General features: G+C 31.0%; 1 protein-coding gene across 5 annotated transcripts in view; it reads right to left on the bottom strand.

The window, feature by feature from the left end:
• LOC105258025 overlaps positions 1 to 19,882 on the bottom strand; it is a 110,965-nt gene that overhangs the window by 23,242 nt on the left and 67,841 nt on the right. For all 5 annotated transcript variants that reach the window (XM_011269074.3, XM_025412414.1, XM_011269073.3 and 2 more), the window contains one exon: positions 944 to 1,204. In XM_011269074.3, the coding sequence (XP_011267376.1) occupies positions 944 to 1,204 (261 nt within the window). The remainder of the gene's footprint in view (positions 1 to 943; positions 1,205 to 19,882) is intronic.

The following is a 19,882-nucleotide window of genomic DNA, read 5'->3' as shown; positions in this document are numbered from 1 at the left end:
CCCGAATGTTTGCATACTCATCCCCGAATCAATTGTCATCACACTCATTGTTCTCTCTTTAATTTTCTTAAGTCTCTGTCTCGTTACAATACGATTGCGAGAAATCACATCATTAAATTTAATTTAGTTTAATTTCAATCAGATAATTATAATGATATATATGTTAACATTAAATTGAAACATTTCGGCTTTTTTTACGTGTTCTTTCTCTATATTATTATAAATATGCATATTATCTTTTGTCTTCTTTTTTTTTATGGGAAAATCAATATTTCGCTCTTTTAATTCAAGGTTTTTTATTATACTTTGCACAAATAACATGTTCTGCACAGATCAATTTTCATTTGACGTCAATTAACGTGATTACGAATTATTAGATGAGCACAAAACAAATTAATTTGCTGTTACATTGGACTAATTATCTTAGCGACGAATTTTTTCATAATTTAATAATCCGCATTCAAAAGATATATGAATCTCTAAGTATCTAAAAGATGTGGATAATCGACAGTAAATGCGATTTTAATGGAATGGAAACCCATGACTGAATAAATTTTTAGCATTTGGAAAGAAGAAAGAAGCAGAAATGATTGAATACATAATGAAAAAGGTTTTAGTAGACTCAGTACTTAGGAAAATTTTCTAAAACAATTTTTTTTCAAAAATATTTGTTAATTATTAAATGTACGGAATAAATAAAAAATAGATTACATAACGCAGCTATTATATAACATAGAAATTGTTAATTTTATAAAAAACAATTCAAGATATTTATTAAAATATTCTCTCAAATAATCCAACATGTTATTACTGCTTACTTGTTATAAAAATTTAGAAATTATTAGTTTACGTTTGAAATTAAATTTCAATGAAAAATAATCAAAAATGTAAAGAAAAAGGAATTTTTGCGAAATATAAAAATTTTGTTAATTCTGAGACTTACGATGGGTTGGTCTCGGTATCATGTTCCACACAGCTTTGAAACCCTTTCCCTCGATGTTGTCATCGCTGTGGAATCGCAGCCAGAGATATCGCGTCTTCGACGTGATCTCGGGGGGAAAATTTGTCCCGCAGAAGTTGCCGAGGAGATTAGAGTAACCGTACTGACCATCACGTACCTCGAGGAAATCGAAACGGCAATTCATACTGTCTTCTAACTTGAACTCGTCCCGAAAATCAAGCTTCAGCAACATACCTTTGTCAGCTGAAACAAGAGAAGCCAAACACGGTGAGTCGTTAGCGAATACACTTATATGTTACACATATATGTTAAGTAAATGAGGAACGGAAGGAGGATGAGGAGAATTTGATAGCCATGCTCGTGAAACTAAAGATAAAGCGCACTGGAGATGCCGAATAGGTTGGAGAATGCAAACTTTACACGCTCGTCGTCATGGCATTATCTGGAGATCCTTTCCACACAAATATTTATTAATCTAATGATTCGTATAATTTAAATCTTATTTGCATTTTTTACTGAGATAGCATAAAAGAATTGTTATCTTTTTGTATTATACCCAAAAATAATAAAGTAAATTATCTTCTACTTGTGTATAATCAATTAATAATATTATAAAATATAATATTAAACAATATAAAATATATAATAATATTGTGTATGTAAAATATAATACTATTATAAAATGATAACTTATTGGAATATGAAAAAAGAAGAAAAATTTGTTTTTTTAATGAATTAATATAAAATCATTGAATATCAGGAATAATATAATTTCTTGAAATATTAATTGTATTTAAATATATATATATATGCGTAAGAAAAATAAGCAGATTAATTTCACTGACTAATTTAAAATAACAATATAATTGTTAATGTATATTTATTTCAGTCAACCAATAATTGCGATTAATGTATAGATTCGGCTATTTTATACTGAATCAATAATTATGCATACAATCTGATGTAATAATCCAATCTATGTGGGATCGGACAATATGTTCGAATATTATACTCTCATCTCACTGTGTAATTTATATTATTACGAATAATGAGATTAACATAAATAATGTTTCAATTATAACACGAGATTCTTATTTCGAATTTTAGCTTTTCGCCGAAAATATGTACAGGACAATAATAAATCGAATATTTTTGTTTCTGTTCCTGCAAACTTCGCAACGTGAGTGTCTTTTATAGTCAGACGAATTACTCGACAAATATTCCAATGTCGTTAGCCCCAGAAATCAGACTGGCTCATGGCCAAATTATTCGTCAGAAGCTACGACACGAAGCTGTTGTTTTCTCGTTGGTTACCATGTTAGAGCTACAGCAGGTCGGTGGTAACGCTTACAAAGCATTTTTCCGTGTAATATAATATCAGCGTCAAGAGAAACGCTTGAAACATAGTTTCTGAAACACTATAGTGACGTGAAGGAGATACCGAGAGGAAGACAGCGAAAATAAATCTCCATCACGTTAAACAGGGCACTAATCATTCCGCTGCCATTATTTTTTAATTGCGATTATTTCTGCTTATTTTATATGCACTCTTCTCACTTATTGCAAACAGAGAATAATCAAAAGATAATTGGTCTGTTATCGCAAACGTACGCCACAAGGAGACATTCTCGAAAAGTTGAAGGAGCGAAACGTGTCGCCGACATTTCCAGTAAATTTCTACCCTCGCGTCTCGATCCGTAATAAGGCAGTAGAGATGCAAACGCGACTTCACTTTCTCCACACGTACGAAACTTATCCGAGAATTATTCAGACAAGACCGATCGTTAGAATACACCCTATCTTCCGGCTCTGGTTAGATATCTCGGGTCTCCGCACATATCCATGTATTTCTAGGTCCGATCGAATATATGTGTCGTGTGTGCGTGCATGCGTGCGTGCACATCGGTATATGGATCACCAGTCTACTTGACTATGCGCATTTAGACGTCACCCTGGGCAACCACAGGATCATCCTATTATTCCCGTAACACACCCTTACACGTGTCTACATGTTATTGAAATTGCGTTTTACAACGATAAAAAACTTTTTACTCTATATTGAACTTAATAGTTCTGTTAAAATGTTTAATTATCGATATGTCTTTATAATAAAATAATCGCGAATAAAATATAATGACAATCGAATATCCCTTTGCAACTTGGATTTCGTCTGATTACGATTTAATCGCGTTATGCAGACAACACAGATATTGAAAGAAACATTGACTCTTAATAATATAACGATTGTCGATATATTTATCCTTGGACACAAATAGTTCTCAATGCGTTTTCAAAAATAGTCCATCTATTCTAGATATCAAGACTGCGCCAAGAGTGGCGCATGCGATTACCGAGGCTTATTACCGAATTACATTGAATAAAATTAGCAGTTTAACGATTTAACGATTCAGGAATGCCATCATCGAGAATTTTCAGAAGTGATTCCAATCAATGCTTCATTTGAAGACAATTTAATTCTTGAAAATCGCTTCCAGGAACTGATGTGTACAAGTATTTGATTATTCATGCCAAGTAATTTTTTTATGAGCAAATTCTGTTGAAATTACATATATTCAAAAATTCTCAGAAAAAATTGTAAATGCTAAATTCATCTAAAAGTTATTAATATAGAATGAATATAACTTATGATTTGATTATAGTTATTGAAAGTAGTAACATTTTATGGATATCATTCAACTCTTAAGAAAAATAAAGTGTAAAACTTTATACTACATTATACAATAGAAAAATAATAAAAAAATATGGAAAACTCGTAAATATATTATATTTCATTAAAAAAGTTTTATTATTAAAATTGAGATATTTGTCTAACTTTTCTTTTTCACTGTGCCATTTGAGAGCGCGTAATCGTCGTATGTCGAAGCTTTTCTATGAATGAAAATTTGGCGGCTCCGCAGAAAAGCCCACGCATCATATGACTACTCGCCAAGGACGCACGTGCAAGGAAGCACGTATATTAACTCCACTTTGTGGCTCAAAACTCGACTTTGAAAAAAAAATTCTTACGTTGAGGCCATAAATATAACGTCGCTTTTGGATACCACAGAAATTGTCGCATATCTTAGCAACCGGATGTTCTCTTTTACGCGCATTGCATTCAAATGACGACTCGACAGATTTCTCTCGTGAAATTTTCTTTGACAAAGACGCGCAGCAAGAACCGAGAAAGAGAAGAGAGAAATATGCAGCGAATATCGGTGTTCTCGGAGCAAAAAGTCATGATAAAGTTTCCTCTAATTGTAAGAGCTTGTCTGCTTTGGTAAAGAAATGTTCGATCGTGATACTTTCCTTTTCATAAAAAAGATGTAATGTAATGTTTTCATGCATAACGTATTGCATGCAACGACTGAAAAATATGTAGCATATATTTGCCTTTTTATACGAGTTGAAAATCATTATTATGTTAAAAAATAATAATGAATAAATCGAATTTTATTCATTTAATCTTTATAAGCAATGCATTCCAGCATTTTTCAATAATATAGAATTTTCCAAATTTTAGATTTTTTCCTAGTGTAAATTGAAGTCAATCGATGATTGATGTTTCACAATTTCGTTGTTACATCGAGCTAGAACATTTTTACAATTGTTACAAATTGTTGAAGTTGTAATCTGAATTTTATTTTGCTTAATAATGTCTGATTCGTTTATCGACGCGTTACTGAGCAAATTATTATCGCGAAATCATCAGTAGTGTGATTTTAATGTTTCCATGAAGATGGAATAATTTCTGTTATTTAAATAATCTCCTCCGATCTCACCCAATGAAATTCTGACTGCACAGTTCCATATACACGTATTTGTTTCATTCATATCTGTTTCATTCTACCGTGATGCTATACAGCGTGTTTGCACTGGATGCTTCATAGCACGTGCAGGTACGTGTTCCTGTATACATAAATACGATCTTGCTCGAGTTCGTGCACTCGTTCCTATCTCTAGGCCACTTTCTCACGACTATCGTTATATGTTTCTTAACGAGCGATGTCTCTTCCTTCGATGAGATCACGAAATTTTCTGTAGTACCTTAATGAGGAACGTACGGAATACCAAAAGATGTACTTCACGTCGCAATTAATATCGAGAAAATTGGATTGCGTCGTTTAGGGAAATATCGTAAAGCAATCGTATTGATTTTGCGTACATCGTTAAAGAGGCATGGAATTGCGATAAACATAATTTTTCTCTGCAATTTGTGTAATTGGATGGTACGATCGTTGGTACGCTTTCACGTAAACCATATGTAAATATTGCATGATAAAAATAGATGAGATATATTGAAGAGAAAGATAAAAACGAATATAAATTATAGGGAAGGAGAATGATTAAAGTTTAAATATCACAGTTTAAATATATCAATATTAATATAGGATATTTCAGGACATTATAAAATTATTTTTAAATCTAATTGGTTGTCGTATAAAATAATCCAACAAATTTAGAAAAATTTTACCAGGATTTAAAATAATTTTGTTTGCAAAGAAAATTTAATCAAAAGATTTTGTAGGCTGATATTACATCGCAGCATCTCTCTCTCTCTCTCTCTCTCTCTTTCTCTTTGCGCACAATAAAGGACAAATAAATAGTTTTATATCTGAAATAAAATATCATAAAAAGAAGAGCTTTTCGCTTCAAATGTCCCTTTTTTTCTGCCGATTATCGAGGTACGTGGTAGCAACGATCGACGCCTCCCTTTGGGAAGCTATCGAATTTTCCATAGAGTTCCGCCGAATAAGAGTGAATTTCGTATGGTTGCCGGAAGTTGCACACGAGCTTAACCATTCTGTTCTAGAAACTCCTGGAAAATGGTGCATCCTCGCACCACATTTCCTCGTCTGGACTGGATGTTTATTGCCAGCATGCTGCTATGTGAGGTAATGCACGCGGATTTTTCGCCAGGATTTAAAGGAGGTGAGCAACCTAAAAAGGGAAGAGAAAAAAGAACCGCTTGGTGGTGATATATTCGGATTTTATGAGACAGAAATAAAGTGCTGGAGGCTAACCTGATACGATTTTTGTATATTAAATCGCAGAAGAAGATCATTTTGATCAAACTATACATCTAGTAAGCAACATATTTCAATATCGCTAATTTAACATGCAAGTAGCTATATATTTTTAAAAAATTTCTATTTTAAAGTCAATTTCTTCTTAGTAACAATTTAATTTAATATATTAAAGATTTTAAAAAGATTTTAAGAGCTTTTTAGTAGAGATTTTATAAATAGAAATTACATAAGGACAAATATAGAAAAAATATACACACATACATACACAATCATCATATATTTAAAAAGATTAAAAATAATAGTAGTATTATTATGTGTCACTTTTTTTCCAAAATTTATATGAGGAAATATAATAATTTTATATTGTATATAAATTATATTTTAATACGACAATGTCACTTATTGGTTTTTCAGGTCTTGAAAAATTGTAATTCTTCAGATATATTTATTTAGCATATAATTATGAATAAACTCAAAAAAATTATTGAAAAACGCATACTCTCTCCGTCTTTTTGCCAATCATAGGTCGGGAGTAAAAAAAACCAGATAAAATTACCTTCATAATTTATAAAAGGAACCAAAAACATTGTAATATCAAATTTTTTAAACTATTATTGGATAATTACTGAATAATTATCTTCAATTTATAGAAAGCATGTTTCATTATTGTTTCATAATTTGCAAAGTATGAAATATTGATATATTTATAATTTACACATGCGTGTGTGTGCGTGTGTGTGATTGATATTATTTTGAATTAATCAATAATTTACATAAGAACTATGTATATTGTTTAGCAGTCTTAAATAAATAAATAAATAATATATATAATAAATAAATTATATATATATATATATATATATATATATATATATACAGGATGTCCCAGTTATTTTCCGTCATCTTTCAAAGACAGATTCCTGGGATCATCTGAAGACGATTTTTCCTCAACGAAAATGTCGAGACACTAATAATTTTCGAATTATAAGTGATTGGAAATAAGGGGTTTTTCGTAAATTAAGCTTTGTAGAAATAAAATATTAACAAAACCACATTCTTCGATTAATTTTAAATAGAGTTTATTACAGTTAAGTTTTAATTTAAGACTTAATTGCAAAGATATGATGATAACAAAAATCGGGAACATGCAAAAAATAATGGCCTTCATCGACATTTTCGCTGACGAAAAATCGTCTTCAAATCATCCCAGGAATCTGTCTTTGAAAGATTGATTATGAGTTTTGGGACACCCTGTATATATATACATACATATACATATTTTTTTTTTCTCGCATATTATATAAAATTAAATTATAAAAAAGTGTTAAATTAACAATTTCCTTAACTTCACATATATATTTTTAACATTAAATGTTAAACCAAATATGATATGCATAAAAGAAACAAGAAAATTAAAAAAAATATTAAAAAGAGTTAAATATGAAAAGCTCAAAAAATTAGATTGCTTTGTGCTCACATCATTTTGCTCGAGAAAGATCTCTTAAAAACACTTTAGTTAATTAAGTAAAAGAAAATCATCATTTTGCTCGAGAAAGATCTCTTAAAAACACTTTAGTTAATTAAGTAAAAGAAAAGAAATAATAAATTTAAAATGTCTTTACAAACTTGTAATCTCTTTCTATTTCTCTCGCGTAAGATAACTTCGCCGACGTTTCGGCTATTATATGACCTTTTTTATATCTTTCCAACAAAATAAATTATATCGCATATTTTATGCATAATTTTCCATTGTTATAAGTTGTATTTGCCGCTCTAAATACACACAAGAGAGATATTCAGGCCAATATATATTAAAGTGGCAGACATTTAGCCGTAATAAATTGCCGATGATCATGATTTATTTCAGCATCTCGATAATTAATATTCGTAAAGAAACAACAGATCTAATACATCACATTTGAAAATTTGTTGATTTAAATTCTCTTAACAGTTGTTATAAATAGATATAAAATAAATATATTTAAAAATATAGCGAAGATGTTAAAAAGAATTACAAGATTCTACTACCAAATTCCGTATTCTAATATATAAATTTAATAAAATTTTTATCTTGTATATCTATATATTGTAAGTATTGTTTATTTTTAAAACTAAAATATGTTTTCTCTAATTTTATATATATTTAAAAAATCCAACTATTTTTTAAGTATTTACAAGTGTATATTTCTTTCTATAACAACATTAATAACAATCATATATATGATATATTACTACATTAATATACCACATGTTTCAATAAAATGACTATGATAGAAACTGCTTTCCATCCGCCTATTCTGCAGCCTATATAATGCATCTCGAACCAATTTCCTGGCTATCATCCAATAATCCGAAGTATCCAATAATCCAGAAGTGGCCGGACTTCCGATAGCAATGGATATCGCAAATTTCTTTCATACCTTTCCCGAAAGGGGCACGCCATGCAATAAAATGTCAAATAAAACGATTCTCACTTTGATCACGAAATATATTTATCTCATGCTTGCGCCAAAAACAACGTTAACGAATCGTTGTAGACGCGATAATTCTTAAGTTATATTTACAATCGCCGCATAAATTTTCGCGGTCACGTCGCCAATATTTCCCGAATACACCTTATTCTAGTGCCGTGGTTTACCATCTCACCAACGAATCGAATCAGATCGTGGTTAAACACATGGGCCAACGCGCGGTTGAACACCATCCGTCCACCACAAGCACGTACACTACTGTTCGCCGACACACGTTCGCGCTCTCCTACACCGGGATGATATCCGTTCTCATAGTGATTCATAGGGGTCGAAGCACGAGGCGACGCGTCACGTTGGTCGGTCAGCAAGTACAATGGCCAACGGCCATGGTAGACCGGAGGGATGGATGAGGAACGAAGGGATGATCGGTTTCTCCGAGAAGAAACTAACTAACCTGCAGCCAAGACAAACCCCGTTCCCTCTGTTTGCCGACAATCCGTCGATAGATACAACTTAAGATAAACGCATCTATCAGCATGATGGTTTCGTAGTTTAGGGCAAACTTTGGTTTAATTGCTTTTTCCGCCGAGATTATTCTAGGTAGTTTCTCTTGCTACTTGCTTGCGGAAGATCGAAAGTTTACTTAAGCTGTAGTATCTACTCTTTTAAACATTTTCATCGGTTGAGTGTATTTCATATAGATTTGCTTTATCCATAAAAACTTCAAATGTATACTTTTAATATAAAAGTTTCTATAAAATGAAGAAATATCTATACCTACATACATACATACATACACACATACACATAACATATACAGAGTGTTCCAAAAGTCCCGGATCGGTCGAATATTTCATAAACTATGCACTTTAGAAAGAAATGTTTCAGACAAAAGTTGTATGGCTTGAAGGGAGGTATCAGATAATGGCAATGATTTGACTTTGGAGAGTCATTTGAAAGCCATGTGAAGATTACCGTCAATTTCTTAAATGTAACTCTCTATTTTTTATTACATATTCGTGTAGCTTATCTCGAGAGCTTTCCAAAACCATAAACCACTATCTGATGGTCCCCTTCAAGCCATACAACTTTTGTTTGAAACATTTCTTTCTAAAGTGCATAGTTTATGAAATATTTGACCGGTCCGGGACTTTTGGAACACTCTATATATACATATCTTATAAAACTTACTGGTTTATTAGAATGATCAAAGCGGCTTATCCGTAAAACAGTTATTCGTGAAATCCCTTATGCTAAGAGACTTTCAATTTAACCGTAGATTAAATTTAACCACCGTGAATTCTAGAAACTTCGTTTAAAGTTTAATACTGGGTTTTATCTATCTAGATCGTTATCTAGATTTAAATCTGCGATTTTAAATACTTTGCAAAGGCTTACTGAAGAATGTGATTTGAGAAAGGTATTAGATAGCTCTGAAACATTAATAAAGTAGACATTAATAGTAGATATTAATAATAAAGAATTAAACAATTAGGAGATATTTAAATAGACTTAATAACTACTACTGATTTAAATAAAGATTCCATATTAACTTTATCTTTCTTACTTTTATTCATCTAATATTTTCAGAACTTTGGATATTATAATAAAATAAGTGATAATTATTTCAGAATGTCAACTAATTATTTCGACTGACTTATATATTAATCACCATAATCAATTTTATCATTTTAAATTATATGATTTTTCAAATCTTTCTCAAAATCAAAGATCTAGATTTGCCTTATATTTTACAAAACTAATTATTTAAAATAATGCAGTCGATTAATCAATCGTTTTCGATGAGAACGGGCCAATTTTGGCGGCATTAATTGGCGAACAGGGACAGGTAGAACGTTCTGTGAACGATCGTTAATGTCGCCCCTGCGTTCAAGGACAAGCATGCATCGCGCGCGACCGCAATTAATGGCCTCTGATGCAGCATGATGGCACTTTCGGTCTTAGGAGTATTTCGCTGTACAACGAAACAGCGGGGGTGGCAGGCAACCTCGCCTGGACTTGATTTACGTGCGATCGTATTAAATGGTTCTTTGATGGCCCCTTACCTTCTGAGTGGTTGATAACTTGATTTGCTGCCCCACTTTGGAACTCAGCCACGACTCTTGCCCCATGCCCACCCTTATCGTCGCCACCCCTTCCCCCCCTCATCTTCGACGTCATGGAAATGCTTTCCCTGCTTGGAACACGGAGAGATAATTTTTTTCTTCTTGGCTGCCATTCTCCCTGACTTTCCCCCTATTTTCCCTCTTGCAATTCACGAATAATTATATCAGTAGCAATAAAAAAGAAGAGCATTATATATTGAATTTACTACCGCTTTCCATAAATTTTTTGAAAACGCTTTCTCTCATTAGTTCTGAAAGAGATAACTTTGTACATAAAAGATAAAGTATGATAGATAGACACTGCACATTTCTTGAAAAAACTTTTATGTACTTATAAATATCTTTTATATATGCATACATATATATAAAACATATAGTTCATATGAAAGAAAATATATTTTTGGGAAGTTAACAGTTTTGCCTAAAACTATAGATTTTAAATTATAAAAATTATAAATTATTTTTTATGTAATCAAAACAATAATCGTGTTCAAGTTTAACTAAATGCAATAACAATTTAAAAAGCGAAATTTCTAAATATTCAAATTACATATATACATTTTTACTAAGTTTTTTTCAAAATATAACAATATTAAAGTTCATAAAAAAGTAGTGCTTATAAGTTGCGCTTTTTTGCAAGGCAACTAATGAGAAACGACGCTAGTTTCATCCATCAACGAGAAGAGCGAGAAACTTCTTGTCATATTTCTTCGTCGGAAAAGTAGAAAAAGTGACAGCTAGATGAAAAAAAAAGTGTGCTGTCGTTGGCACAGTTTAAATTGGACTTGCGAACAGCGACGATGAATTGGAGGTTACAGGTACAAGACTGGTGGAAAAGAATAAGAAGAACACGCGGAAAGAACCGGTGGCCGTGAAGAAAGGCCCGGATGTATAACTGCGAACCAACAGGTTAACTTGGCGTCACGACCGAACTTTCCGATCGATCTTAACGAAGTGTCGCCTGTAACTTTCGTCGTTTACCGCGAACTTACCATGAACTTCGACTGCAGTTCGCAAAATGTACGATCGGGGGCCGTCGAGCGATCTACGTGAATCTTCGGAAACCAAAAGACAGCAAAGAATTGCCTCAATCAAGCGAAGTTTATTTATGTCAGTCTCACAATCGTTACATCAGAAATTGTCATTCGATCCACGATATAAGCGGAATGGAACGGAAATTATAAACGAAAGCATTAAGAAAAATACGAGAATATACATACTATCCTCCGTACAATTTTTAAAAATAATAATTCTAATTATATAAAAATACTACGATAAATAAAGCTAAAATAACTAGCTAAAATAAATACTTTTAATGTAAATTTTGTTATATGTTTTCTATTCGTATCTATGTTATTTTTTTATTCCACAAAAAATGAAAATAAGAATTATTCTCTTTCTTTTTCTCTCAAGGAAAATACCAATAGCTAGCATATTCTTATAAAAATATATATCATCATTGCTGTTTTAAAAATAATTCTCATTATGTATGCCCGATGAAAGTCAGAGCATCGATTTTCAAAGATAAAGTTGCATGAACAATACTTCAACTTTACTAGTCTTTAATTCCTCTTAAGTGGAAATCGTATGCTTATCGCAAAACGAATTCGTTAAAAACAATAAAATACCTTCAGTATTCTTAGCGAGACTCGGAGTCCATTAAATTGAAATTCGCGACCAGCGTGCAGCTGGAACGGACAGGCATTGAAAGGAGAGTAAGATGTCGATTAATTGAAAAGGGGAGCCGCGCGAGCTAACGCGGTTGCTGGTTCTCCATCTCGTTACGATGTGATAACAAGAATGACCGAGCGCATTTGTTTAACGAACTCCGATCTCTTTCTCGAGAGAAGAGCACCGTATTCTTCGTTAGCGCACGTTACGGACCGAGAGTCTTACGACTGTGAAAGATTATGCTCCGATCTCCTGTTCTATCCTGGGACTATACTCTCATCCAATCTTCAACCGACCGTGATCTCATTAACGTGCTCGGCTGTCTAGACGTGCTTTAAAGAGTTCCTCGCGTGCGCTTTATAATGATATGCTTCTGTATTATCGTGTTAATCGAAAAAATTTTCATTCTAAACAATTAAAACTTTTTACTAAAATTCTAAAAGTTTATTTACGAAGCATCTGCAGACGGCATGCAAATATATATCAGAGTTAATTCTGAAAAAAATCACTTATTTTTCAGTAACGTTATAATCCAGCTATTTCGAGAGAGAAAATTTCTTTATTAATTCTTTAACATTAAATATTATTATATAATTAAAAGAGAAATCCTTTATGAAAATTTTATGCAAATTCTCAAATTTATATTTTTTCAGAATTGCTCTAAAAATTACATCGAACGTTTTTTACGCAAGAATATGTCGTATATATGTAATTGATAACGTATTTTATGAAAACTGAAGCACAAGCACTTTTGAGTATTGCGGGCAATATACTGGTTTGCGCTTGTCCTAAATTACATAATAGAATCCCGTATACAAGTTCGTAATTAGGAAATGGGCTTCCTAGAGCGAGTAGACACTTTGCTGCTGTACACGCCAGAACTAATGGAAGATCAATATTTACTCGTGCCATGTCATAAGATATTACATGAAAAGAACATCTCGGAAAGTACGATATAGGAAAACGTAAGATTGCCGAAACACGTGATATTTCGTAGGAAACGAATGTCGAGCAATATCTGGTACGAATTTTGACATGTTTACATAGAATCGACACTCATCTCTTCTGGAGACATCGAATATGACTCACCAAATCAAAATATTAGATATATTATAAGAGGGCTTCTTTTTCAAAATATCGTTACAAATATAATTTAATATTACAATTTTTCTTAAAATGTATAACAAGATAAATATATAATTTTCAATATAAAAATGATAAAAAGTAAACATAATATTTTTTGAGTTAATAATTGAACAAAATAAATAAGATTATAATATAAATAAAAATTTAAGTTATATGAGAAAAAAACATATATAATAAAAATTTAAAATAATAAATTTATAAAAAATAAAAAGTAATTATTTTTTTCTTATATATTTTCTAAAATAAGATATCACAATCTAATACATCTTTTTAATACAAAAATTATATTTATTTTTTATATGACGCAACATATACACGTTATAAAATATAATTATAAATTTTTGTATTATTAAGTTCTTGTTATTATTGATTGATTTAATTAATCAACCAATATTAAATTATTTATGATTCTTATTGATTGCTATTTTTTTATTATATTGATTGATCATTTTATCATCAAGTCTTTTAATCGAGAATTCTTGAAGTAAACTGCTTTAAGTAAGTTCAGATTGCGAATCTATAAGCATTCTAACTCTTTCTCCCTCTGGCATGAGTAATCTTTCATCTTGCTAACTCTCGATGTGGCCGATGCAACCGGCATTAATCATCAGAGAGTGTCAGTGAAGCGAGATTCAATAGCAAATGATTTAACTGGAAATGCCTGGAGGCTACCTACCACTCCACCTAGTTAGAGGGTACGTTTACTGGAGGAATACTACAACGTACTTGAGCCTCGAGAAGATAATCGGAGACGGTAGGAATTCCGTTAAGACGTTAACGGACAGTTCATAAGTTTCTTGATAGCTCCCGCGATATTTGGTTTAGTTTGAGAAATCGCAACTCCGTTTCATCAAAATTTGAGTATTATTTCTTGATTAAACCATTCATTAATAAATATTTACATCATATATAATAGTTATTCGAGAAATAATTTAGTTTAAACAAATATATAAAATTTACAAAATTGATAAAAATTAAAAATATCTGCGAGAATCTAATCAATTATATTAATTCTAACTCATTCAGAGATCATAAAGTATTTTTAATATTTCATATAATCTTTCTATCAAATTAGATAAATACTAAAACTGCATTATTAAAAAAGTTAAATTATTGTAATTTTTCAAAACTATTTTAGACTTTTGTTTAACGTTTGGTGTAGATATTTTCTTTCTGGCATTCAAATTGATTGAAAAGTCAGTCATCTGTACATAGCGTAGAATATTTCACGATATTTACAAATTCTATATACAGTGTGTACCATGTTCCGTAGAATTAATGGTAGAAAATATTGTTTCGTCGAGTGAAATATTTAAAAGGCAAAAAGCATTTGCTATATATATATATATGATGGTGTATAAATATATATGTGAATACGTTTGATCGGCTGGCCAGATAGATCATTTTATCGAGGTACATTCGAAAAGAGCGTACTGGTATGAAGTTTGTAATATTATTATATAAAAATTGCGCGCAGGGATGCTACGACTCTGTTTTCCATTCACGGTTTGATTTTCCGCGATAACTCCATATTTTTGAACGCACCGGTATATGTCATTTTAAGTTGTTAGTAAAATAAATATGCAGAGATAAATATGCAGAACCGTGTTACGGTCAATGTTTTTTTAAATTCACTCGCAAACTTCTTTACTTGAAATCTCGCATATAAATATAAGTAAGCTTCAGAATCGGTTCTGAAAATTGAAAAATATTTTCCTTTTTTCTTTGCTGATTTTAATCCGGCAATTCAACTGGAATATAATTGTCATCTATGTTCACAAACATTAACGACAATATCTTCATTTTAAGAAGTAAATTCAATGAAATCCGAGCGATCTGGATGTTGCGTTGAAATTTGAACGTAAAATTGATTACATCGTAATCTCGATATAAATGATGCTCGTCCGGAAAATACCGGAAACAATTCGAGCATTTGTATATGTATAACAATTAATAAAACTGACAGAGATGAAAATGTATCTTTTATAGAAAAAAATACATGAAATGTGATATACAAGCTGTGCCGAAACGACATACGTGTGAATTGATGTTTCCCACTCTCGGCTTTTTGTTCACCGCAGAAATATTATTGTGGCGATGTGTCTTTCAATCTTGCCGTCGCTCTCGTTTACAGCGCATACGTTCGATTTACATATCTGCTCGATATCATCGAACGCAGTCAACATAGCAGCAACCGAAGCAATTGCGACGCTTGATAATATCTACAATACGTCAAACAGGGCGTTGGACCATCGCGTCGCTCCGGATCGATCATACCGAATTTCGGAACAATGGTAAGTTTGCGTAATGGAAGTTACAATCGGTTCCGTTCCCGCAATTTGCGAATCTCTCGTTTATTGTTAGATAAACTTTCGCGTCCATCTATCTTTCTTAGCGTGCCATATACAACGAGAAATCCTAGCGACAAATTATTCCGTTTCGAAATTGCGAAAATATCGACACACCTTTCGCTCGTTTTAGTTGAAGTGTAATTCGAAATGCCGCTCAAGAGTTTGCGCCGTCGTAAGAGGATCGTGTGACGTTACATGAGCAAGTGAGTTTCGCGAACAAGCATCGTTTGCGACAGTCATTGAGATAACGAATCCTTTGTGGTCGGAATCATTTTACAACATCGCATGAGAAAGAGAGCAAGCTGTCACAATAGTCACGCAGTTACTGTGCTGTTTTCCCGCATAATAAAAAATGCAACCAGAGACTGCAAATTTAAAAAGCGGAAGTCGAAGTAAGAAATGGAATGATGCAGAAATTAATATATATTGAATATGAAGAATATATTTACGCTATGAATAATTTCTCCAAAAAATTGAAACAAAGCTTTTTTATACAACAATTAACCTTAAATAAGTTTAATTTTAATTTTAATGTTTTATAACACACGCTCATTAAAAATAAAATAGTAAAAAATCTAGTAAATTATTGAAAATAATAGTAAAATAATTGAAAAAAATTTAAGATATGTACTTTTTTACATTTTATCTTATGTGACTTTCATCTGAATTTTGGTCACATTTATCGTGGTTTCTTAGATTGTTAGATGTCTGATGAAATTAGAATTCCGGCACATCCCGCGCTCGTTATTGAAGGTATCTCATTTCGATTCTAGAGTCAAGAAGTCAGTCAATACTAGCAATAGCTGGGATCTATTGTAGTTAGGATGGTAACAAAATAATAGTAATGCACGTGCGCTGTACGTGTTTCTCCTAGCAATGTTATCTGGCAAACGACGAATGATAGTAATTGAGCAGTCCTATTTCACAAGTCGCATGAAATTCAGCTTTATAATATACATAAATGATAAATAGAAAGTATAGAAGAAATTGCAATATAATTATAGTATAAAAAAACTTGTATTTACTGATATTTATTTATTTGATTAAAAAATTAAAATAATTAATGTAAACTTTTCGGCAAAAATTATTATATACATTTAAAAATTAGCTAAATGTATTCTTTTTAAAATTCTATTATTTAAATAGAAATATTATTATGTGTTTAAATTATTTGAAATATAAAATAATTTTGAAATATATATATTGCATTGGGAGGTCTGTAAATAATACCGATTTAATAAATCATGAGAGGAGGAAATGCTGCAACGTGCAATATACAGGTTGCAGCGAAGATCCTTCTCAAGATTCTGCAGAAGTTTCTGATAGCCTACCAAGTGACAACTGCGAACTGCCAGACAATGCACGGACCTCGCATATTTTGGAAATTCCAAAGACGAAAGTCGAGATGTTGCGCTATTTTAAACGAATTAAAATTTGTCAGATTGTGAAATTGTGAATTGTGAATTCTGATTTGAGAAAATGGTTATTTTATTTTATATTATTATTATTGATATATATACTATATCATATTATATTGTATTAAAAACAATATGTTTTGTTGCAAATGAAACACGACTATTAGAATTGCTTAAGTACAAACAAACTAAAAAACTTAATCAACGATCTGACAAATTTATATTACGCATCACATAATTTAACGCATGAAATGTTTTTGATACGTAAATATATTCATGTTTTATTTACTCACATGCATTATTTGCAAGTAAAACAATCATTCATAATTTTTAATTCATAAATCACTGTATTAATAATTACTTGAGAATATCAATATTTATTTTTTCAATACAATACTAAAAATGTAGATGTTCATGCAAATCTCAGAAACAATGTAAAATGAATAGTTTATAATTAAAAAGATCTTGCAGATTAAACTAACTTCTATATTAAGTTCTGTATTAACAATAATTATAATATTTCTTGTTATAGTCAATATATTAGAGTTGATGCTTAACTACCGATAATTAGAATTGTCGACACTAAACGTCAGAAAATACAGTCACTAGTTTGAAACTTTCTTACTCTCTCGGTCGACACTGAGATAATTATATGACATAATTTACATAGAGAATATCTAATGCACTATAATCTCTTCAGCACTATCATAATCGTTATGGAATGACAAATAAATCCCTTTGAATTATCATTTTCGCGTGTTACCAAATTCAGAGGGACGACAAAAAATTAATCTTGACTTCTCATTTCAATATACATCTGAATATATAGATATCTGAATATAAACATATAATATGTAAATATTAATTATTTAAATTATGTCATTTAGATAAATTTTATTATACCATTTAGATAAATTTTATTATTTTATTATATTTATAATTAAATAATCTCAAAATTGCAATTCTACTTTAACGGAAAACGTAATTAAATTCATGAATATTTTAGCAAATTCTTGAACAACATTTATGATTTATAATTTTTTATATTGAAGTTGAATTTAAAGGGAATAATTTAACCGAAATTCACGAAAACAGATTTATTGTACATGAAGACAACACATAACAGATGATATACGTGTTAGTTGATTGAATTGTTATCAGTATTTCAGAATTTAATTGCCCTTCTCCTCCCATTATATTTGTTCTCGCTCGAATATCATTTATGGTTTTGTATGGCGGAACTTATACGTGCGCATATTACTTCGGCTTTTGCAAGATTTGGTTGAGAACCCATAATCACCGCTAGCTATTTTTGTGCATACACGAGGACTCGATAAACTCTGTCGACCCTGACTCAAATTCAAACAAGAGCCAGCTGTTGTTCATTGCTCAATCCGGCGCATTTCGAGATCCCGTATTAAAAGAGGGATCGATAAATTTTTATATATTAGCAAAAAAATTATTTATGAATTCTACAAATGATTAACTATTATACGTTGACTCTTTTAATTTAACAACGAATTATATTGTATAAATAATATTTTATACAATTATATTTCTATAAATAGGTATATAATTGACAAAAGAAATAGAATGGCTTCTGAATCCCCTGAATTTTGCACGCGTATGTAGCTCGAAATGGAGAGACATTTTTCGTCGAGCGGCTGCGAGCAGCTTCTCCGGTCGTACGTAGATACATCGATTCGTTATCGAGATATTGCTCTCGTGCAGCCACGGACAAGGAGAGCGGTTGAATTCGCGAAGATTTATGATTTCACCGAACGTTTGCCAATTTTTCCTTTTCTCGACTTTCTATCTAGGATCGTCTCGCGTCGGTACGTTCGAGAGTATATGAGCATAAAATGAGAAATCGTTTGCTGCATTATTTTTCTTGGCGAAAACTAACGACGCATAATAAAAAAAATACAGCGAGTTATTTTTAATTTATTGTAATTAAAATTTTTTGTATATTTATTGTGTCATCGATTATTTTATTAAATGTTGCTAAATAAAATAAAAATTAAATTATTAATTTATAAAGTTATCGCTGTATCGATTATTAGTAATTGAAAGAAATTTCATAATATACTTCATAATATATTTAAATTTTTTAAAAGTCAGCAACAGATAATAATTAAATTTTATCGAGTTACGTCAATGAAAAAGATTACTCCAATTGAAGAAAAAAATAGATGTATGAAAATAAAGAAATTTGTTCTATGTTTTTTCCATTTTACAGGACTTTGTTTTCTGTGATTCCTTTTGCAGGTCAGTCTGAGAAAATTTATTATCCTCTCGCGATATCCTTAGCCAACGAACCGAACCACCGGTGTGTATCAATCACTCCAACCCTCCCTTTTATTCTTGCAGAAAGTTCAGTTATATTCGAGGTACCAAGTTACATTCAACTTATACATATGAAACGAGATAGACTATAAACTTTCTTTAAGTTCTGCAATATAGAATGTAAAATAATGTATAATAGAATATGTATTTTTACTAAAATCATTATCATTCGATTCGTTATTATTTCTCAACAACATCAGCATTTTTGCAAAATACATCATAATCCATCATCAACTAAATAAATTATTTCAAATAAAATTTTTTTATTTTGTTATATTTATGCTTTTATTATTATTACTTAACTTAAATAAAAAAAATTATTGTAACATATTGTGCAGAAATATCATATTTGAAATCGCATCTGA

Source organism: Camponotus floridanus, unplaced genomic scaffold, assembly GCF_003227725.1.
Source record: "Camponotus floridanus strain SB8 unplaced genomic scaffold, Cflo_v7.5 scaffold5, whole genome shotgun sequence".
NCBI classification, from domain to species: domain Eukaryota; kingdom Metazoa; phylum Arthropoda; class Insecta; order Hymenoptera; family Formicidae; genus Camponotus; species Camponotus floridanus.
Note: the sequence above shows the minus strand (reverse complement) of the source record. Positions and strands in the feature narration are given on the sequence as shown.